The sequence below is a fragment of the Ambystoma mexicanum genome, chromosome 3p (genome assembly GCF_040938575.1).
Source record: "Ambystoma mexicanum isolate Mex_15411 chromosome 3p, UKY_AmexF1_1, whole genome shotgun sequence".
NCBI lineage: Eukaryota > Metazoa > Chordata > Amphibia > Caudata > Ambystomatidae > Ambystoma > Ambystoma mexicanum.
Genome location: NC_090925.1, coordinates 170,542,694 through 170,567,218, shown reverse-complemented (window position 1 = coordinate 170,567,218; position 24,525 = coordinate 170,542,694). Strand labels below are relative to the sequence as shown.

Below are 24,525 nucleotides of genomic sequence, written 5' to 3'. Positions count from 1 at the left end.
AAACAAATATTAGACACATATGACGATACATTACAACATGGCACACTCTAAACGTGTCTTAAAACATTTTCCCAACATCTTTCTGTTCTTAATGCCTCTTAGTGGCTGTACATTCTTCAGGGGAGTCTCTAAAAAGCTAGATGTCTTCAACACCATGTAGCAGTGGTTGTAGTGCATCCCAAACGAGATACCAATGGAACCTACAAAAAGATAAAAAGGCCTTAAGATCTGGTGTGTGAAAACACAACATCTTAATTGGAACTATACCCTGAACCACTGCAAATACAGTCAGTGTAATGGGTATAAAGAAGGGGCCATAAATTGACTCATCCTATCAAAATGCATAATGTATTAAGAAGTAACCTTCAAATGTTACTTCACATTTGGCGTCCTTCATTATATTTTCACCTCATATCCCCATAGTCAGGCAATTATACATGTAATTCAGGCTCAACAATAGCCCTAAATTTCTTAGGTTTCTGGAGAGACAACAAAACAACAAATTGGAGACAAAAAAGCCAAACGTCACCCTATGTCCTTTAGACCACCTAAGGGCAAAAACTTGAATGTGCACCCCACCTCATCAAATACCTGTAATTCCTTAGGGTCAATCACCCTTCACTAGATAATGCTGGATAAAGTGGATCACAATCCACTCTATGGCAGATCAATAGATCAACTGGAAGTATGTGTTTTCAATCAGGGATACCTCATCACCTGCAATCAAACAAGGACATTCATCAATTCTTAGCCCTTGGATCAAACAACATCCCCATACTAAATAGAAACGCTTGGTTCAATAAACAGTGAGTAGTCCAATCAGCGAGAGCCCTTAATTCATCTGTATAAACCGGCAGCTATGTTATTCACTACCGACTCTTAAACTAAACCCAAATGGGTGCCCTGACATTGTTACACGTCCACAAATATGGCAACATGCTCACCGGCAGCAGTTCACACTGGCGTTCTCGATTCAAAACTGACGCAGAGTCCTGTTCGCGTCTGCAGCAACAAAACACTGACACGCCAACCGACGTGGATCTTAAAACAATCAAAGATGGACTTACCTATTTAAACCTGAAACATACACCATCTTGGAACAAGGAACGAATACACTTCAGTAGCTCCAGCCCAGTGTACCTCATATAGGACAACTAAGCAAGTTAAATCTAAAATGGAAAGTTCACAACAGGATTTCTTTAATTGAGGACTACCACAGCCACTGCTACGGTGAACATTGAAGACATCTATGATGTGGGCTACCCTCTGTGTTAATTATAGGGTTCAAAGAGGAATATTGATACAGAAGCCACATCTCATCGTTGTGGTCACCAAAACACCAAAAAACTATTTACAGTCCTGCACCATGATTAACATTTTGTGCACACTATGATGTTCCTTAACATTAGTGATGACAATAGAAGAGATCCTTCTTGATATCGAAACACCATATATGTTATTCACAATGTTTGGTGAAACTTCACACCACCCAAGACATGATTAAAAATCACATACAACATATTTATCAAATTGTTCTTAATTCGATTGTCCCTTCTATTCGTTGACACACTGTGTGAGGGTTACACATGATACCACCCCGATGGTTGCAATGTACATCAATTTCACACTATTTGCATTGGAAAACATGCCCATGTCAACACAATTTTACATGATGCCAACCAATACCCTCATTAAGCCCCATCACATGGCTTTGCAATTTAAAAATATTTTTTGTTCATAATTCGCCAGTTCCTGATCTATATCCATCTTATTCATTCTGTGTATCTTTTTTAGTATCACGCACTTAAAGTCTGTATGGGTATGTTTTTTCTCTAGAAAATGTTTGACCATGGGTGCAGTCATAACTTTATTTTTTATGCAGTTCCGATGTTCCACCATGCAAATCCGACACTTCCTGTTGGTTTTTCCAATATAATGTAATCCGCAAGGAAAGGTGATCATATAGATAACATTTTGGGTGTTACAATTTGTCATTTCATCAAGGTTCCACACCATGTTAGTATAGATCTGGACAACCTTTCTTCAGTGAACTCACACATGTAACACTGTCCACAAGGGAAGTGTCCTGTTACCACCGGTAAACCCCACAAAGTTGTCTGTCGTGTCACTAGTTTTGAATTTTCACTGATATTATTCCTGAACAGTATGTTCCTCAAATTCTAGATTTTTGGAAAGCTATTAATGGTGGAAGAATGTTTTTGTCATTATATACTTTTCTCCATGTTTTTCTAATTATCGTCTTGATTTTATACGATAAATTAGAGTATGCATTGACAAATATAGTCCAAATGTTTCTAGCTTCTCTATTGATACTCTTCATCACTCTAAATTGCCTCTTCTTCGTGTTAGTACTGTTAGGTGTTGTATGTGGAAAAATGGGGGAAAGTGTTTGTAATAACCCATAAAAGTCAGGGGAGGGTTGGGTTGACTGTCACAAGAGAAAGTGGGATACCATGTCTTGTCCTAGGGTACCCTAGTCCCACTCATCAAGGACCCTGCACCCAGGTGATCCTACCCCGCTTCTTCACCCCCAGGGTCAGGATCCAAGAGCATTGTCCTTTCCCTGGCCACCTGCGCAGAGGACCCTAGGGGAGTAGGAGTCAGAATACCCACAGGTTTCTCACAATACTTACAGAACAGCATGGAAGAGTCATTTTCTTCTCCGGCATTCGTTGCTATGTTCAAGTTTAACTGAATAGGAAGAAAAAACATGCATGTCAAAATAGTGCACATACAAAAAAAACAGTTTTAGGTTAGATTTTCATTTATATGCCAAATCACCTTCACAAGTGAGACCCCCAGCACTTTTTGCTGGACTTGTGTATTCTTTTTCTATGTTCCTCATTGAGTGGGAAACCTTTTTGCCACTCACCCTTTCTTTTACTCTTTTTGAGGGTGTCATTTTTTTGACTCTCCCTAGTTTATTTTTGAACCTATACTTTCCTATAACATTTGGGGCATCTACATTTTATTATTGCAGCACACAGCTCCTTCTGTGCAGTGTCGCAGGGTTGCCCCTTGGGCTTCACTTTATTTTCTCTTGACGTCCCTTGCAGAATACATGTTCTCAAGGGTAGAGAGGTATTTTTATCTCCTCCACATTTCATATTGTGAGACCAGCACACTGCAACCTTATGTGGAGTGCTGGGGAGATACCGGGTATCCCCTTTCTCACTGCTCCTGTATCATTTATGTTACAGTGACATGCTTACTATTATGGCTGGTGGCAGTGGACATTCTTTCTGACTTTTGTAGGATTTTTACTCGCAGGCTGTCATTACAGCTGCGGAAATGCACAGAAGGGTCACCATTCTACTAGAATGGTCGCTTCTTTCTTTTTTTGCCATTTGTAGTGTGCATGTCCTTTCTTGGTCCTTCTGTTGTCCTTGGTGGGGGAGGTTGTGGTTGTACTTTTTTCTTCAGCGGGAACCCTTTGTGTAGTCTGTCAAGGCTCCAGAGAGTTTGTGAAGGAAGGAAGTGAGGGAGGAGTTCAAAACTCCACAGTCATGTGGCTTCTGGTGTATCCGAGAGAAAACTGTTCCCAATGGGGGGCTAGCTGTCCTGATTGGACAGTCACCTGCCCCTTTCTACATGGAGAGTTTGCAGAGGAAGTGTGTGGGTTCCTGTATAAATGGCTTGGATCTGGAAGCTGAAGATAAGGCGACCACTGGAGCTGACTTTCGATGAAGAAGAGAAGAAGACTGCTGTAGCTACTTCCAGCGACCAGAGATGCCTGCTGTGTAATTTCTGGGTGTGCTGACCCCTTCTTTGAGGGGATAGAGGAGTCCTGAAGATGACGACTCTGACCCATAGACTGGTGGGACCAATGTGTCTTAAGAAGACTTGCATCTTGAGCCATCCCACGACAAGCTGTGACCTTCCTGGGCTGCAAACCACCAATATCCTGTGGCCTCGAGCCTGAGTGCTGTGCAAAGTCTTCTGAAGAACGAATCTAGCTGAAACTTTGGTGGACTCCGGCTGGACCTCCAGAAGCACAATTCCACTCCTTGAAGTCCCCTCACGAAAGTGCTGGACCAAGAAAGCGAGGCGCATCCGATTGGCGATGAGCGTCTTTCATCTGGTACCTTGATGCGAGAAGCATTGAAGATTCCTTTGTTGTGCGCCTTTTCTTGTTGACTGCTGCTGCTAGGTCCCATTCAGTGTCCATTCTTTCGTCACCACAACCAAGAATCCAAGGACCGGGTCCTGGGCTGCTGCATCGTTAAGGAGTCTATCTGCAAGCTCCTATTCACTGCTGAGGTACTGTGTGGCTAAGGGGGTGATTCATGTAGGTGAGAGTTTCGCCCATACAATTTGTCCTGGCCTAATGTTGAAACACCTATAGGGAGCCTTCTACGAAGTCCCTGAACACTTCCACTAACTCTTGTCTGATGAGAAATCCTCTGGAACTCTGACTTTCCTACAGTTCTGCCTTATCCTGACCTGCCTCAAGCTGGCTCTTGGACCACCAGGGTCCCCCTTCTGCCTCTGATGACAATCATGCCCTAGAATAGGGAATGACTTCTAAAGGATAGGCCTCTGCAGAGATATTACAAGTGTTGCAAAGTACTTACTTGCTATGTGTTAGTGATGTAACTTTGATTCCTGAAACCAGAAAAGTTACAAAGTGTTACAAAGTTCTTACTTACCTGTGATTTGGTTATTGCCATTCTGAAAAGTATACACAGTAATTAACTTGCATTTGACATGTGTTCCCGTCTTAATAATGTTGGTGTGTGTACATATTCCAGAAATACAAATAGTGTAAGAGTTTACTACCAATAGGGTTTTGCTCACCTTGAATAGCTTACTGCCATTCTAAATGTGTAACATTGGGTTTTGCCTATCATGAATTGCATACTACCATTCTAAGAAAAGTTTACAAAGTTCTTGCCTACCTTAGAATTGTGTTCCATTATTCTGAAAAGTAAGATTGGTATAACTAAATATTCCTGAAATGGAATCAGTGTAAGAGTTCATTACCAATAGAGTTTTACTCACCTTGAATAACTTGTCGGCATTTTAAATATGCATTCCTGCATTCTTACTTATCCTAGATGTGCATACTGCACTCCTGAAAAGTAATTCAGAAGTTCTTGCTTACCTTAGAATTGTGTTCCACTATTGTATTGTTGGTGTAACTATATTAATCTAGCAACTGAATAAGTAACATAGTGTACTACCAATAGGATCTGCTTACGTTGAATTGCCTTGGGTCATTCTAAAGGTCTACTAATGTGGTTTTACTCCCCTTGAATAGCATACTGCCATTCTAAATGTGTAACACTAGGTTTAACTCACCCTGAACTGCATACTGCTATTCTCATTGTAGTTTATGCTTTGGTTTACTTACTGTGAAAAACCAGAGGGTGTTTCGCAACCTAGATCCTGGGGATCCCTTATTATTAGTGGCTATCGCCTTTGGATCCAGACCCTGGGGTGCACAAGCACTGGAGAATCCCCCAGGTGAGGGGTCCTCAGGGAGTGGGGGAGAAACACGCAGTGGCGAGATGCGGTATCCCCCTTTTCCAATACTCCTATCCAATCCTGTTTTTTAGGATATTGTAACTTCCCAAATCCCCCGCCCCCTATCCTACACAAACTGAGCTGAGGAAGAGGAGGTCTAAGGCTGAAAGGATTACCACCCAGTCAATACAGTGGACATGTCTCTGTAAAGAGATCAGGCAGGGTCTGGCACGTGACTTTAATCACGCACACCTAATACCTATTAATTCTCCCCACATGGTTAAAAGGTGGAACACTGAGACACACTTTGAGCAAGGCGGTGCACAAGAAGGAGCAGTTCCTGCGGGGCGATGGCAAACAAGGTGAAGGAGAGCGACAAACCGAGGGGTTGAACCAACGGCGCAGGAAGCCAGCGACCCCCCACCGAGAGATTGTTACTTCTGAAAGGCCGTGAGGATTGTGCACGACAGCGCAGCTAGAAGGGAGAAAGAGTCTTCTGAGTGCAGCAAGGCTACCAGCCCCCTGCAGAGTCGGGGAGGTGTGGAAGCGGCAGTAGTAACAACCTTGACTCCTACATCAAAGGGGCGAAAGACAGAAAGTATCTTAACACGACCAGTGAGTTGAAGGAAGCAAGGAAAGCCTGGTCTGTGTTTAATTGAAATGCTTCTGACAGTATCCGATGGATGAAGGTTGCGCGAGCGCTGTTAAGCTGCAAGAGAAAGTGAATCCATTGTTAAGAACTGTGAGCACGAAACACAAAGTAGCAGAGTAGTCTGGCAAAGTGAGATTGCAAAGGGGACAGACAGCAGACAAAGTCTTCAGAGACAACATCTGCCCCCCAGGTCCAAAAAGACAAACATAAGTCCTCAGATAATGGTAAATCTAAGACCCCTGACCCTGTCACTAAGCCTAAAGTTTTCCCTCCCACTCTACAGGATATGGGAATAGGAGAGGAACCTCAGCAGGAGGTTGTCAACCCCAGTTCCAGGGAATGGAGCTCTGATAACATCGACACGGTGATGAGAAGAATATCTTCTTTAGCTAATTTCTATGAAAAAAATCCTGATTATTTTCTAAGCGATCAGAGTACCCCTGACAACTCTACTCCTTCAGGATCCAAAGACCCTCAGCCTTCTAATAAGAGACCTCATAAGGAAACTCCAGCTCAGGGCCTCATTTCAGACCCATTCTCTGTTCAACCCTACCACCAGTATGCTGAAGACCCAGACATACAAATGCTGGACGACCAAGCGGGTGTCGATTATTACGGAGACGACGAGGACCAGGATGAGGAGGAGGAAGACGAGGCAGAAGTCTATAATCTAGACTCACCTGTTAACAAAGAACCACCGGTCACTGACTCACCCGAGGATATTCAGCCTCTACTGAATGAGGTCTTAGCTAGAGCTGCAGAGCACTTTCACATAGACACTCAACAGGCTCAAGAAGAGTAGGGAATTTGCAGAAGAGATCATGGGGGATAAGAAACCCATTGCCAAAGCCATACCAATTCTGAAGTCCATCCAACACAGAATTAACCCTTCCCTCCTCACCCCTAATCTCACTAGGGCTCTCAACCCCAGAATTGAAAAATTGTTCAGGGCCGCCCAGTCAGACCCACTTTATATAAGGGGCCAACTTAAGCCCGACTCGTTGGTAGTTACTACCACCAGGAAAAGAGCGGGGACAACTCTATCATCATCTGAAGCTCCCCCAGACAAGGAGAGCAAGAGGATATATGGGCTAGGGGAAAAGTGGCCTCCACTTCCGCTTACCAGGCAAGAATCGCCAATTCCACCACTCTGCTGGCAAGCTATTATTGCCACCAGTGGGAGCAGGTAGCTGCCCTCATCGCCTCCGCACCTGAACCACTAAAGGGCCAGTTAGCCCAGATTGCATCAGAGGGTAGATCGGTGTCCGGGTGCATTGTAAAGGCGACCTTTGACGCCGCAGATAATGCAGGCAGGCTCATCGCAGAGAGCACTATCCTCAAGAGACACGCTTGGCTCAGACAGTCAGGGTTTAAACCCGAGACCCAGGCTACTCTTATCGACATGCCGGTGGAACTGAAAGTCTTGTTTGGCAAAGCAGTAGAGGAGGCACTTAAAACTGCCAAGGATGAATACGATACCCTAAAGTCCCTGGGACAATTGACTAACAAACCCACGAACCAAAGAGGGAATAATAATAATTTTCGTCTCTCACGCGGACAAAATTCCCAGAGGGGTTCCAATTACTCACAGGGGCAGAGTACATCGTGGGGTGGCAACCAACAAGGTGCCCAAAGTTACGGTAGAGGTAACAAGAGGGGCCGTGGTAGAGGGAGAGGCAGCCCAGGCAGAGGCAGTATGCCTCCCAGCAAACAGTGACGCTCCGCTCAGGGTCCCTTCCCAGGCATTCCCAGTAGGGGGGCGCATGTCCAACTTCACCCAAGCATGGGAAGGGATCACCTCGGACAGATGGGTGCTGTCCACTGTGTCTGCATCGAACTGCTGGAGCACCCCCGCAACTACCCTCCAAGACAAAAAATACACTCGCTGGACCACCAAAAGATCCTCCTCGAGGAAATCATCAATCTTCTCGCAAAGGACGCGATAGAACTCATCCCGGGCAACCAGCTAAACAAGGGTATTTATTCAACATACTTCCTTGTGCCAAAAAAAGATTTGACAATACGCCCAGTATTAGATTTACGCCCTGCAAACAAGTATGTCAAGCCGCAAACATTTTGCATGACTACGCTCCAAGAGGTAAGCCCCCTCCTAAAAAAGGGAGATTACATGGCAACATCGGACATGAAAGATGCCTATTTTCATATTTCCATGTTCCCAGCGCACAGAAGATCCTTGCGCTTCAAGGTAGACAGTCAGCACTACCAGTTCAAGGTGCTGCCCTTCGGTATAGCCTCGGTTCCAAGGGTATTCACCAAGGTACTGGCGGTGGTGGCGGCACACCAACGCAGGGAGGCAATCCCAGTGTACCCTTACCTGGACGACTGGCTCATCACGGAGGAAACCCCAGTAATTTGCAGTTCCAACATCCAAAGAACGATCAACCTCCTCTTCGAATTGGGGTTCTCAATCAACGAGAAAAAATCAAGCCTGGTGCCAAGCACCTCCAAACAGTTCCTAGGAGCTGTCCTAAACACGCAAGAGGGGTCGGCCTTTCCATCAGAGGAAATAATTTACTACTGCAAATTCCTCAATATCGGCCCGGTTGCCAGATAAGGGTGCGCAAAGCAATGTGTTTGCTAGGCATGATGGCAACATGTATTTACCTGGTTCCCCACGTGTGCCTGCGCATGTGACCCATGCAGGAATGGTTGGCAAACAGTGGTCTCAGGCAAGTGGTCAGTGGGACGATCTAGTGGTTGTTTCGCCATCACTAATACAGAGTCTTCACTGGTGGACAAGAGAGAACCTGTCAAAGGGGAAACCCTTTTACAACCTGGAGATACAGGCCGTAGTCACTACACATATATTGGCAAAACCAATATATGTCTATGTTCGTGCTTATTACCTTTTAAAACATTCATGATCTTATGTCTCTGCTCATGTGTATAAACATTCCCTGGGTTTTTAATACCCTGCACAGTGTACATGTCAGTATAAAATCCAACAACATGCGTGTGTGTGTGTGTTTGTGCATGTGGTTTGCTTGTGTTACTTTGTATACCTACTTATACATATTCACCCTGAGCAACACCCCAACATTGCACTGAACAACATAAGACAGAGGTTAGGTTTGATGTAAAAGCCCCAATGTGTATAGCTGAGCCTTTTTATTGAGGCAGCTGCATGGCATTACACATCTGACATAATACATATGTATTCAAAGTTGTCCTTGAACCATTCCCTCCTGATCATATCATGACAAACTGCTTCACCATAACGTCATTATAGCATAAGCCACTTGTGTATCTGTTGATTTTATTTTGCATGGGAAGCCCTTGACACGCCTTATGCAGAAAGCTGATGTGCATGCGGCAAGTGGTTTCCAGAAATTGTTGTACCTGACATGCAGAGGCTTTGCTAGGGGGTGTGGGGGCTGAGGGGACTATAGCCCCGAGTCTTTTGGTTGTAGCCCCGGATAGAAGCTCAGGTGCTCCAACCAAAATGCTACCTAGCTCCGAGTCCCGCCAGTCCCAACATTAGCTTAGCCACTGATCTTTTCCAGACCTAGCAACACCCCTGCTGACGTGTACTACACCTTAGCGTTCGACTGTTCCTTTTTATAAACGTTTCAATGTTTCGTGGGTAGACAGTGGGATTCAGGCCGTAACTGTCAAAATAAGACACGTGTCTCCGTTCAGCTACACCGATGGCCACCAGTCTTTGTGTTTCGGTATGTGTTGATGAAACAAAGATTTAAGGTCCGTCCTATACAGCCTCTTTGGTAATTGATCAGAAGAAAACATGCATTGGAAGCACTTTTTTTCACATACTTATCATTGCGTAAGAATCGTGTTATTTGAATGGTATCCATCTTACATGTGACCAGAACGTACTTGATGATCACGGTTGATTTCACTGCATAGACCACCATAGTTATAGTGGCCAAGAGAGGCTGTATGTGCACCAACCCAGTTACTAATGAAACTGAAAATATCAATTGATTCCATTTCTGGAGATAGGTCCACAGCAAATAAACTGAATCATTTTGAGAACTCCTCCCGGTCCACCGCTAACCCCACATCTTTGAGGTGTTTACCAGTTATTGCAAACAGTTTCATGTACTCATGAATGCTGTTGTTTGTATCAAAATTTGGCATAACAACCTATATACAGAGAGAGGTAAGACAGATTCACATGCTTGAAGTTGAAAGAATTTGTAGTGTGGAGCATCAAAAAGCAGTGTTATCCACAAACTCTATGACCACCAACTAAGGCAACTGTCCTATAAAAAGGTTATCGTTGCTGATGACGGAGCCTCCCCCTGGAATGTTGATAAGTTTGACGGTTACCCTATCCACCAGGTATTTAACATTGGCTATTCGTAGGTCCTCTGAATGCACCAGTTAAATGCTGGATGAAATTTGGGAGCAAATTGTCTGTGAGCCTTGTAAGTTTCAGTTTAACGTCCAGCCCGTTAATTAGTAGTTTTTATTGGAAAAACCAATCTTTATCTACACGTCCTATCAGATCAAACTTTCAATTTCTGGCCGCATATGCAACCCTTTTGATAAAGCCGCTATTCTCATCATCCAGTGCAGTCGATTCATAAAAAAACGGCTTTCTCTTTGAAGGCATTGTTGATATGGTTAAGAATCAGCTCTATATAGGACCTGTTAGCATAACATTTGCTATATTTAGATTTCAGATGGTCCACAAGTGTCACATCCACCTGATTGTACAGGATGGCTATGGAGTATGCCACTGGTACAACTCATGCCCTGTCCTCTATATTTGACCCATTCACCTTTGTGATCTTACCTGTTAGGTATAACAGGTTGTTGTTTACGTCCAGGTAAAGTGGGGGATCCCACTATAAAGAACTCCAACAGCCCGCAGTCTGTGAGGGCAGTCAGTAGCTGTTTTCTACGTTCATTTGTATGGGCGGTATCTGGAAAATATTAAGTATGGACTTGGTACATTCCATTGACAAACAGGCTACAAATGCCATGGTTTAGAGGATATTCTTTCAAGGCCAGCCTCGTCATTTGCGGGTTCTTTGCAAATGCAGCAGTCTTTGGGGTTTTCATCTTTTACAGGGCTTTGGGGGCCTATGGTGGGGCTTTGCATTTCTTTTCTTTTTAACGGGGCTTTTATGTACGTAGATTAGTCTGCCCCCTTGCTGTTGAGCCAGTGTCTTGTTAATGCTCTTTAGGATGTCAGACACAAACTCGTAATACCTTTGAGGGAACGAGCCATAAAATATTTCTGTAGGATTTTTACCGCTGATTGTGAATGCTGCTTCCCTTCTGGAAAAAGTGTTCCAGATATGGGGATACTTTGACTCTGTCAGTGTAACTTCCCATGGTCGTTTCAAATCTACAGGTTTGGCCAGTCTCACTGTTTAATTGAAGATGCAATTATTCGGAACTCTCCATGGAGGCATTTGATTGTAAGGTGATATAAAAATATGTCTTTTTCATTTTCTATTGTTTTTCTCTTGACAGGATGGCTACTTATAGGTCCGTCAGGTAATTATCAAAAACCTAACTATTTAAGTTGGCATTCCAACCCTCCAATTTAATCAGGTACTCCTTCTTAGAGCCTCTACCCTGCGCTGCAACAATCTTTTCCACATGGTACACTCTATCCGGATCTTTTTTTTATTTTCTGAAACAACTCTGTATAAAAAATACCTTTTAAAACATTGTTGTTATAGTCCTCCAATTGGTAGATGGGTATCCGCTCTTTGACATCTACTTCATCTACTATAAACAACACTGTTGTGTATGTTTGCAGGTATCTCTTGGTAAATTACACAGAACGGTTTTGAGATCCTCGGATGGGCTCCTTTTTAAAAGAACATTTTAGGCTTTTTCGAAATGCATCTCGCGATGTAAACATTCTGCCACACCGTCAACGCATTATTGGGTGTTACCTGGTGTGTATCATTTTGTTAGACCTGTGGTGTTTAGTCTTATATGTCAATAAAAAACATCTGTAAGAAGTCTTTGCACCTGTAGGTATTGCTAGGGCTGGGCGATATATCGAGTTTTGGAGTTATAGTGATATATTTTAAAAATTATATAGGATGAGACAATAATGATAATATCGAGATATATATATATATATATATATATATATATATATACATTAAAACATATACTACAATTTTGTATTTACATTTTCATATTTACACAGGTGTGTGTATTCTCAAACAGGAAGAGGAACCCTGTATTTGCACTTTATTTTGATCAATGTCTTATAAATAAATGTGTTTGTGACATCTCACATGTAATTGGTGGCTTACAAATGAGCAATTAACCCACATAAACAATATAGAGCATTTATGGTATATCGCCGTTCAGCCCCAAAATATTGATATAAAACGTTTGGTCCATATTGCACAGCCCTAGGTATTGTTTCCACTAAAATAAAGCCAAAATATGCTTTTTAACAGTCTTTAGAAGTCTTGACATTGGTATGTTTCAGAATGTGCTCTATGTCCAATTTCCTAAGCAAGGCTCTAAATGACCTGTTCAAAAACTCTTTGCCAGCATCAGTCTGTAGTTTTATGGGTATCCTTTCCTGTTTGAAAATGTATTAGAAAGCCTTAGTCCGCCTACACCTGCCCTGTCTTTCAGAATCTCTACAAAGGCCTATTTGGATAAGACCTCTATGACATTCATTACATATTTACAGCCGTCGTTATGCTTTGCTAATTTACTAAAATCAGTACAATCTGCAGAAAATTGATGGTTTAAATTCCCAGTTATTGTAGCACTGCAGGGGTTATGCCGTGTAAGAAGCCTCCCTGATAACCACCCTATCACAGTCTGTCTTGTGGTCTTCATATTAACAGCCCACCACTTTATAAAGGGGTTTGGTACCCTCCTAACTACCCACTAGTCCCTCATCACAGTAGATTTTGCAGAGCAGCTTTTCTAACATGTTCCCGCCCCAGCAATAAATCCACAAGAGACATCTTGCATGTAAAGACATGTATTTTATTACATTTTCTCTGAAGTAGGACAGTTTGCATTCTATAGGAATGAGGGTTACAGTTCATGCTAGATGCTATGCCATATTTTTTGACAGCTCTATAAAAGATCTTCCTCTTGCACCTTGTGTAGGCCTGGCTAAATAACACGCTAGTCACATTCAGCAGATCATACAATTGGTACCAGTAGAAAGAATGACCTTTAATACAGAAATAGGACTGATATAGTTGTTCCAAAACCGCTTCCAGGTCTATGAAGGGCTACAGCACAAGCAAATGTATGCCTTTTTTATATTCAGTCCAGTAACAGTCTGTCACCCGGTATATATCCTGGTTACAGATACACTCATGTTCTTGACAGTTCTCAAAATTAGGAGTCCTTTTTCAGAAGAGGTATTTTTTTTTAATGAACAGACACAGAACTTTGAAACCACAATCCGCACCCGCTTTTCACTTTAGATGTGCTTCGTTCGTCAACCGCTGTTTTCTCTAAAAGTAAATCTATGGTGTCCGGGGGTAGGGGGCAAAGTCATGGGGGTCCATAAATGTGTGGAAATTCTCATAGACGCAATGGAAAACATTTTTTGCTCACACCTACAACCCAAACCTCTAGATGGATTTTCACGGCAGGAACAGCGACTTGGTCCCAAAAGCATGCTTTTGTAAATTTGGTGTAAATCCATCCAGTATATTTTTTTTAAACGGCCCAAAAGTTGGTAAAATTAAATTACTGATATCTGGGTCTGGTCCGCGAACTCACTTCCCGATTCAGTCTGTGGACACCATCCAGGACCAATCAGGTGGTGGCATGATGTCCGCAGATATTGGATGAGCCCGCTGATTGCATGGTGAAAAGCGTGAGGTGCATCATATTTTTGGAAGCGGCTGCCATGTTGGATCCACGGATAGCGCCATGTGGGCTAAGTCATGGGGGGTCCTTAAATGTGTGGAAATTCTCATAAACGCAATGGAAAACTTTTTTTGCTCACACCTACAACCCAAACCGCTAGACGGATTTTCACTGCAGGAACAGCGACTTGGTCCCAAAAGCATGCCTTTGTAAATTTGGTGTAAATCCATCCAGTATATTTTTTTTAAACGGCCAAAAAGTAGGTAAAATTCAATTACTGATATCTGGGTCTGGTCCGTGGACTCACTTCCCGATTGCGTCTGCGGACACCATCCAGGACCAATCAGGTGGTGGCATGATGTCTGCAGATATTGGATGCGCCCGCTGATTGCATGGTGAAAAGCGTGAGGTGCGTCATATTTTTGGAAGCGGCTGCCATGTTGGATCCATAGATAGCACCATGGGGAACAAGTCTGCAAAACACATTTTGGGTTATTTGGTGGTGGGAGGTGGTGCTGGGAAGGTTGGGTGGGGGTGGAACAAGTAGCCAGCAAAACATATTTGGGGTTATTTGATGTCTGGAAGAGGGCATAGGAAGGGTAGGGGAGTAGAATAATAATGATATGGAGCTGTTTTTATAAGTGAAAAAAGGATTTGCAGATGCCGCTGAGTCCGCAGTCAATATTGGTGTCCGCGGACATCATTTTGATTTCAGGAGTTTCAGGGCAAGTTTTGTTATTTGAAGGTGTATTGTACGTAATTGTTATATGGTTTAATTCTATTGTGGTAGCTCTGGCCAGTGGCCAGATTATTGGGGGCATGGCCATAGGTTTGCTGGTAACCTATGTTTTGGAGCAACGTAGGTGTCGTTACATTAAAATCAACCATTTCTTTTTTTACATATGCAGTATAGTGCCCTGAACTGGTTGTGGCGCCAGTGTAATATATTATGCCTACTGTTGTGAAGGTCTTTTTGCCAATAGATCCTTGGCCGTGTTTAAAGCTAGTGAGCTTACAATTATTTTTGGTACCATCTGCATTGTACCTTAGAAGTATTAGTATGACATATTTGTTACGTGTGTTTATTTGTAAGCTGGAATGATTGTCTGAATTGCAAAAAGGACATAATATGACATGATTTGCATTCTGCAGAAGCCGGTGAAATGGAATGTATTCACAATTTGGAATGTATACATATACAAATCATTTGTTAGGGTTACAGAGAGTGCATGTATGTTTATACATGTATGAATCATATATAGGTATGTTTTTGGTTTCCAGTATTTGTAGTAAGTACATTAGGAATTATTTAGGATCGTCTCGTGTGTTTATGGCACATTTTACCATTCCTGCACATTAGTCTAATTCTTGCCTCATACCTGACACACTGGCATTTCTATGAAGGACGAGCATTTGCAAACACAAATGGTCCGATCCATTTAAGTAAATGCTGTGAACAATTGGTGGCAAATGGAAGAGAAGATTGATTGTTACATTTGCATAGCAATTTACTCCAGTTGTTTTGCTGAATTGAAATTGACTAGAGAGTTGTGTCTCTCCATTGTTTGATGAGCCTGCAGGTTGTTTTGGAGGAGATATGTTTCTCTCTTTCTCTTCTGAAGGACGTGCAGTTGATTTTGTAGTAGACAGTTATGTGGTTATATTATTTGATGGAGAAGCATTTGGTATTGTTGGAAGATCTGTTATAGGTTCTGTTTGTATTACTTTTCTTTTTAAAGGTTTTCCTTTTTGAGGTACATGGTACATATCTAGATGAGGGGTGTACAGTGCACATAGCCTGTTGTATTCTAGGATGCCAAAAATGTCAGTGTTGACATTGTTTGAATCATAGTTAACTAAGAATAGATCATTCAGTGTACAGAGACGTGAAAGTGCTATGTAATAAATACCTTCTTTAAAGACTGTGCTGCCAATATTAATCAATGTGTGATCTAGAGTTAGACCTTGCGGTCTGTTAATAGTGACAGCATATGCAAGAGACAGAGAGAATTTTTATCTGCATACGTATATGTCTTTGAAACAAAGGAAAATTGCTATTGATCAGCCAATTCTTTTAACTTTTGCAAGTTTGTCAAAGTGGATGTTGATAAACTGAATGTTGTTGACATCTGGATATGTTTGGAAGCCAACAACTGTACCAATTGCTCCATTGACTAAACCTTGTTCTACGTCAAGGTTACGTTTTAGAATTACTCTGCAGTTTAGACACAAAGCTAACATTTTCTCCAATCTAGCTGTGTTAGAGATATAGTTTGCTAAGCTATTTAGTTGTGTTGTTGCTTGTTGACACATAGGGAGTGTCATGCAATGCACTTCTAGTTTGTTTGTGGAGCTGATATGCCGTATAGGTTGCTTTTTTTTAACATTGTATCGTTGAATTGATTACAGCTTGCAAGGGTTGGAATTAAGGACATGTATTTTATATTTTGTTGAGTTAATTGTTCCACGACATCAGGAGCAGATGTGTTTCACCCATATAGCTAATGGATTAGTCTACTATTTAAGATGGAGTTTGCATCTTTAGGAAACAGACGAGCTCTACTGCTTTTTAAAATGTTAGCATAGGTGTCATCATTCCTCCTTCCTGGAGGATATGGAAACGCTGGTGCATAGGACACCATTAATGTTCCACCACGTTTTGTTGGAATGTTTCTCCCGGTCTAGTCTTTTACAACATGGCCACCAGCGTTAATTTAGCCAGCGCTCTGCAGCGTTCGCTGCATTGCAACCCTTGAAGTTTTCTCCTTTCAGGTAAGACTCTGAAATCATTTCCTATGTATTTTTTCCTTTTGCTCTTCTTCCTCCTTTTGCCTGAGCAAGCCTCTCAGCACTCTGCTTCTGCTCTGCCTCTTCTGGGATTCCGTTTCTCTCTCTCTCCCCGCTACGGCTTTGCAACCAGCTTACCTTATACTACCTACCAGCCTTGACCTTTTTATCTGCTCTCAGACGGACATTTCACCTCCACATTATCTTTGTCTGCTGCTATTCCATCAGATACTTCATGTCCTGTGGACAACGACTGAAGTTTTTTTATGCCTATCAAGGCTTTTTCCTTTCTCTTTTGGTATATCCGGTCTCTTGCCTGGACTGTTCAAACAGTGGTCATAGTGGCTTCATCTCAAGGTAGACCCTACCTCTTTGAGGTCCAGAAGTCATTCCACAAGAAAGGGACTTCAGCCCCACCGGATGACATTTCAGAGGAATTCTCAAGTGCAAATTCAGGTGAGAGATCACCCAATTTGGACAATAGGTGAGGTCTGCAGACTGGTGCATGTTTTGTGTTAGTTATCTGTACTGAAAATTAGGCCAGAGATTTACATTTCCAATGCTGCCGAGTGTGTTGTGGCATTGTTTATGTTCTAATGCTTTGAAAATAGATTGTCCTTTTACTGGTGCTAACTGTAGGAGGTCTCTGAAAACAATAACGAGTTTTCCTCCAAACAGATCTGCGTAGTCGGCTGTTAGGACTTCTTTCATTTTGAGGTGAATTGGAAACCATCCTTACTTCATCTATTAGGATCAATTTCATTTGTTTCAGTATTCTGTAGCAGCTTCTGCTGATAATTTGTAGAAATATAATTTGTTTTGGTGTTCTACTGGAAGGAGCAGTAGTCAGTGTAAAGTTACACTTCCTATGTTGTAGGCAGCTAAACCTGGGGTGCTGTTACAACAGCCGAAAGAGTGCTGTTTGTTTAAGTTTTGTAGAAATGTGCTGATTATTTTAATTGAGAATATTTTACCAGAGCCAGCTTCACCACTTACATACAGGAGCAGAGGTTTATATTTTTACAGCTACACGTTTTAGTTTCATGTTTAAAACCATGTTCAATTTAATCAGTGACTTCTAGATAAATTATATACACTCCAATATAATGTGTTGTCTAGATGAGTACATTATTTAATACATTAATTAGTTCATGATAGGTCTCCTGATCAGCCCTGATATCTTGTTACCAACATTATAAACACAACGCCTTGAAGGGATTTTTCATCAAAATTAATTTAATATGTGATGTCATCAGTGATGTCATCAATGACATTTGTGTTGTCATCTTTGATGTCTTAGCAGTGTAGGGTGGTGAATTTCATAGGTTTTTATTAGTGCAACTTAACCATAAAATCCCTTTAATAAAGTTTTTTCAGTGACTATATATATATATATATATATATATATATATATATATATATATATATATATATATATATATATATATATATATATACACTTTCTGGGTTTTAACCATCTGCTGCACATCTTGTTAATAAAGTAATAATCAGCCTCTTGTTCATGTAACACTTTTTCCATCAATCCACCTCAGTTCATGGCTAGATCTGAGGTGTACATTTTCAATTTTATAGCCTGTATCACAGTTACACTGTATCTCTCTCAAGGTCTTGTCTTGTTTATAGGTTTAACAGTAGCAGGGTGCACTGTTATCCCGAGTATGTTATAAACAATGTTCAATGTTTTAAAGACTCTACTAGGTTCTAACATGTAACATATTTTTCTAATACTACGTGGCATATATGAATCACTGAGACATTCATGCGCATCATATTGTGGGTTCTGGTAATGGTGGCCGTTACAATTGTTGTAATAATCACATTTCAAGCACTCATTTACCATATCAGTAGTTATACCTTGAACAGACATCTCCTCCAACAGTCACATTTTTTTTCCATTCATCTTTCAACTTTTAGCAGCTCCTTTGCAAATTGACAATCCTTACATATGTTCTGAATTTGGCCATAGGTTTCTTCTCTATGATTTGATCAGCAGAGGCAATAGAAGCTCACAGCTGTCGGAGACTCAACATCTGGATCGGTTTGCAATGCTTTTTCAACATTTTGCTGGGGAAAAGAAGAAACATTACCTTTTACAATTCAAAGAGGAGAGCTAGTAAACAAATATATCACAGATCGCCTCATAGTTACATTTCCAATAGCCTCATAGCCTACATTGTACCATGTTTCCTCTGCGGCAGGGGCATCATCCTCAAATTGCTGCATGAAGATTTCTTCTAACCCTCCATATCCTCATAGAAATCATGATCGTTCTCGCCCACTTTCACATCGTCTATGTACAACAATACCTCACGGTCTCCCGTTCAATCTCTCACTCTGCATCATCGATAGCCACTACGGTTTTCCGGTTAAAGAGGTCATCATCCCATTAGCGAACTTCAATCGAGTTCTGAACTTTCAAAGGTTGGGATTGTTTAAGAACATCTTAAAGCCCATCACGAACATCCTCAATCATTGCTTTTGGACTTTGCAGTATTAAGCAAACATTTAATGCCTTTTTTCTTTTAGGGATTCTTATCCCTTTTACAAGATGCTTCGAGTTGCTCAGCAGACATCTTGTATCAGTTAACGGATGCATTAAAAAGATAAGCCAATTATGTGCCCTTTATATAGAGCTCAGGATCCCAACTCCACCACCTATGTACCACACCTGGGCCACCCGTTCATAAGCTGCATGGCTTCCGGAGAGGCCGGGGAAGGCCTGTCAGCGCTGCAGCTGTTCAGACTATTAGGAAAATGTACAGGCATGCCCGTCGGCACGCCAGCTGTTCAGACCATTAGGATCATCCCACCTACCTTTCACCCACAAGCCCCACATTGATGTGTGTGAGGTCTCCCCCCAAAAGAATGTTTGCATAAAAAAGAAATACACATTAATATAAAAAAGCAAATTAAATACACGTTAATATAAAAAGTTTTTTTTTAAATATAAAATATTAATGTTTATTAAAAAGAAATTTAAATGGGGCATGGCCACAGGACGGTCCCCTGGGAAACACCTGTCACTTTGACGTAAGGAATCCCTATATACTACTTACATTAAAGCCCAGGTACTTCTCACAACTGTGGCTGTTAGCATCAGATGTCGGGGTAGTGCAATTGTTTGCTAGATAATACTTTGATACTATGAATTACTCAGACATTTGCAACGTATTGGCATACAGATCTTATTTACCCACACCATTGGAAGGTAATGCCAGAAAATGCCCAGGTGCTCAAAATATTACCTGGTAATGCCATCAAAAGCATGAGTACTCACACCGTCGTATGATATTGCTTTCCTATGCTTGGGTACTCTCATCGTTTGTCAGGTAATGTCATGATATGCCCTGGTACTCACACCATTTTCTGGTATTACAGGCAAAAGTCAAACTACTTACACCATTGCCATGTTCTTTCCATTTAAAGGTCAGGTAATCACACGATTTGCCATATATTGTTGTATTGTGCTCTGTTCTTCTATTTGAGCACCACAGTGGGAGAAAAAAAGAATGTCCTTGCCTTGCTCCCTCCCCACCCAGCATCTGCTTTTGGCAATGGAGCTGAGAGGGCATGCCTCAGTGCAGCACTTCCCCCTAGCCACCAAACTCCCATTCCAGCTGTCATTGCTGGAATGGTCAGAGGTGGGAGGTGCAGTGGAAGAGCTGGAATGCTGCACTCCTCTCCTTTCACAGGAAGTGGGGAGATGACAGTGGGAGTGCAGTGGAGGATGGAAGATGGATCCGTTTAATTCCTTGCCATGCTGTTGGTTACCGTACACAGGTTTTATAAAGCATATCTCTCAGTTCGAATTATTGTGTGGCTACACAAATATATCTGACCCAGCATACTGCATTATTGGGGCTTTTAGAGCAAATGCTACCAAAGAGCCAAACCTAAACATGATTATCAAATTGTTGATGGTAACTAATCATTTATATGTTCATCCCTGTCAAACTGTTTGTGCCATGTATGTTAAAGTATGATAACTAATACATATGCTCTTTGTAGGAAGTGTGCTCAACATGATTGCTGTTATTTCTTAGAGGTACTGTAAGACTGAGTGCTGGAAAGTGACCAGGCCATCTTGTCTTCTCCATAGGGAAGACGGTGAAGTGGAAAGCAATTTTACTAGTCCCGACAGCATCACAGACTGGAAAGCTACTGCGTTCTGCATAACAGACATTGGATTTGGGCTATCACCCACAGAGAACCTCATCACCATCAAGCCATTCTTTGTAGAAACCTACATGCCCTATTCCATTGTCCAAGCCGAGATGCACACCCTGAAAGCCAACGTCTTCAACCACCTGAATGCATGCCTCAAGGTGAGATTTCAGTGGTTTATGTGCTATCAGCCAACCCGGACTAGGCACTCCTATGTGAGTACTTGTCTGACTGTGGTATGTGAAGTCAAATTGCCGGGTCCTACGTTGGGAACCATAGGGGCTCTAGGCATACCAGTTGTGTAAGGGTTGTCCCAAAGGTGGGACATAAGGCTTTCTCAAGTGCCCTTCCATATACATGGGAAAGGCAAGCACTCACTTGGTTGAAACAACAGTGTTTTGCAAGCCAGAAGAAACACAGGGTGCATACGCGGATCCGTGTAGCTGAACAAGCCCTTCCATCTTTTTACAAACATGGCTGCCGCTAAGCAAGAAAGAATCCTGTTCAATATTGAGGCGGGGGACAAGAATACGACAAGAAATGGGTGGGTTGACAAAAACCGAGTAGGATGGTGGCGCTGGCAAGAGGGTTGGTACCCCTGTGTTGTTACTGGATATTACACAATTCAGTCCAGAGTTGTTGTATGTGCATGAATATTTATTATTTCAAGTGCAGCATAACACCTGGGGCACAATGTACCAGGTTGGTGAACCGTAACAATAGAAAAAACAGCCGACGCGCGTTTCAACCGAACTCCACACTCGAGAAATCTTAGGGAGAAGACGGATGGCCAGTTCTACTACATGCAGACTGTGTAAAGACCGTGATTCTGTGGAGAACATCCGCCACCTTCTCCTAAACTGCCCGGCTTTGAAAGAAATTTGCGCCCCATTTTTGACTCCGCTTTGGCGTGACTCGGTCCTGATCGATGAGCTCACGTGGTGGTGCCGTTTGATATCTGGCGAAAAGTCCCAATGGGCGGTAGTCACGGCTAAAATATTGGAAGCAGCCTTCATCAAACTTGGCGGCGTAACTTAAAGCGACCGGCCAGTCCTGGATGTTCAATGGACATTTTTGAGAACATCTCTGAATTTGATACTTTGAGACTTACCTTTGCGCACTCTTCTTTTGATGTACATTAACTGTAATTAACAACTTCTTGTAAAAATCATTTTACTCTTGATTACATACAAGTAATAAAAAAATAAAAAAAAACATTCTTTCTCCGGCTCCTCCTATTCCTGCGGCTTCTACTCCCCTTGCAACATCCCACTTTGCCAGCTACTTATCTCTAAAATATATTCCGCCTGCTTCCTAGCCTCCTTCATTTTTCTCCACCTGTTCTACTTCTCCCTCTACGATATCTACATTCCACCCTCTCACCCAGGTGGACATTTCCTCTGCCCTGGCATGGGCCCATCCTACCTCTCCCATTGACAATCCTCTTCCCTACCCCCTAATCCTGCCGGTTTATTCTGCACTTCTTCCCTGTATCACTGCCCTCTTCAACACTTCTCTCTCTTACGCCACTGTTCCCTCTCATTTCAAGCATGCTTCAATCCTTCCTATTTTGAGAAAGCCCACACTCGACCTTCTAATTTCTGCCCCATTACTCTTCTCCCATTTCCCTTAAGGCTTCTAGAGCATTTTGTTTATTCCCAAGGTTCCTCTTTCATTAGCCAGCACTCTCTCTTACATCCCTTTCAATCAGGCTTTAGGCCACAACACTCCTCTGAAACTGCTCTCTTCTCCGTTACCAAATCGCTTCTCATGTCCCGTTACTCTAATCTTTCGTCTCTTCTTGTTCTTCTAGATATCCAAGCCGTGTTAGATACAGTCGACCAGCTATTCTTCTCCCTTCTCTTGCTGAACTTGGCTTTCGTGATTCTGTTTTTAACTGGTTTCATTCTTAACTCCCATTGTGCACCTTTTCTGTTTCCTAGGCCAGTCAATATTCCTCTATTTCACCCCTCTCACTTGTTGTTCCCCAAAGCTCAGTCCTTGGCCCTCTTCTTTTTTCTCTGTGCACTTCTCCTCTAGGATCTGTCATGTCTTCCTTTGGCTTTTCTTATCACCTCTAAGCGGATGACTCAAAAATCATTCTATCTTTCACCTCATTCACTGACTCTATTCACTCCTCCTTGACTGCTTGTCTTCTTGCTATTGACTGCCTGCCTTCTTGCTATTGAATGCCTGTCTTCTTGCTATTGAATGCCTGTCTTCTTGCTATCCAGTCATGGATGTCCTCTCACTAGCTCCACCTTAATCTCCCAAAATCTCTCAAAAACATAAGTCCTTTTCTTCCATGCTCCTACTATTTCTCTCAAATTCCCTTCTCCCTCAGTCTCATCTCCTCTCGCTTTGCCCTTTCCATCTCTCTGTCGGCCTATAATCTTGGTGTTATTCTTGATTCTTCACTTTCCTTCTCTGACCATATCTCCTCTGCTTCCGGTTCCTGCTACTATCAACTGTTTACTATCCTCAAAACTTGTTGATTCCTTACTTTTTCCTCTACCAAACTCCTCATCTCCTCTCTAGTTTTTCCAGACTTTTCTATTGCTCCTGTCTTCTCGTTGGTCTCTGGGCATCTCACCTTGCTCCTCTTCGGTATAACTTTTTTTTCCAAATTATTTTTATTGTTGCATATTTGGTTAAAAAAATACCTTATACAATATTATCAACCTATTACAAATTACACAGCTACAATTAAGATAAAACAAAACTAATTCCTTAGCAAACAATCTATAAAACAGGAGATTCGCAGATTCTGTTATACACAAACATTCATCTCCTGATATTTTCACTAAAATATCACTAACCCAATTACAGTACATACATAGGAATCAATCATTAAAATAGAAATACATCAATTTATAAAACTAAAAGATCGTCTCCCTGAGTTATAACCTGTGATAATTCTTCAAACGTACTTTTTAAAAAATTGACAAAAGCTAAAAGAAAAGACATCTGTCTACTTGTCATAAGTCTATTCCATTGGAAGTTGACATTTGCACATGCAATTGAGTTAACATGAGGTTTAAAATGTATAATTCTTAACTTTGTCAATGCAGAACAGTCAATTACCAAGTGAAAACGTGACTCTGTGCATTGTTCTGTGCCAAATCTGCAAGATCAGCTGGGGTACTAAAGTTTGTAACTTTGGTAAACAATTCAGTCTTCATTTAAGATACCATTGCTGGGCAGAGGCTGAAGGACATTTTTCCAGATATGGTCTCAAACCTACACTTGGGGCATACAGCAGACTTTGAGTATTGTACCTTAGCAAGTCTATAGAATCCCATATTTTGTCCCGTTTATTGATTGTATTTTTCAAAACAGGCTGAGATACCATTTCATCAATATCCATAGATCTCATCAAATGTAATCATCTCTTTTTAAAGAGTTTACTGAACTAATTTGTCTCATCATCAATCATTTTTCTTCAATGGGGAATTATACCAGAATCCTCAACTCCACAAATGTTTAGGTATAAGGACAGACACTTGTTGATGTAAATAGACCACCAAGATTGAAGTCCCAACTCCAATCTGATCGCACTTGTTGGAACATACTTGGGTATGCAAAGAGCTTCCTTTAAAAGTTGA

The 24,525-nt window shown here is 41.8% G+C and overlaps 1 protein-coding gene across 1 annotated transcript in view; it reads left to right on the top strand.

Annotated features, from left to right (window-relative positions):
- The window catches only part of LOC138579509 (alpha-2-macroglobulin-like protein 1), a 194,231-nt gene that overhangs the window by 28,258 nt on the left and 141,448 nt on the right, over positions 1–24,525 (top strand). The window contains exon 2 of the mRNA XM_069649830.1: positions 20,856–21,081. Within this exon, the coding sequence (XP_069505931.1) occupies positions 20,856–21,081 (226 nt within the window). The remainder of the gene's footprint in view (positions 1–20,855; positions 21,082–24,525) is intronic.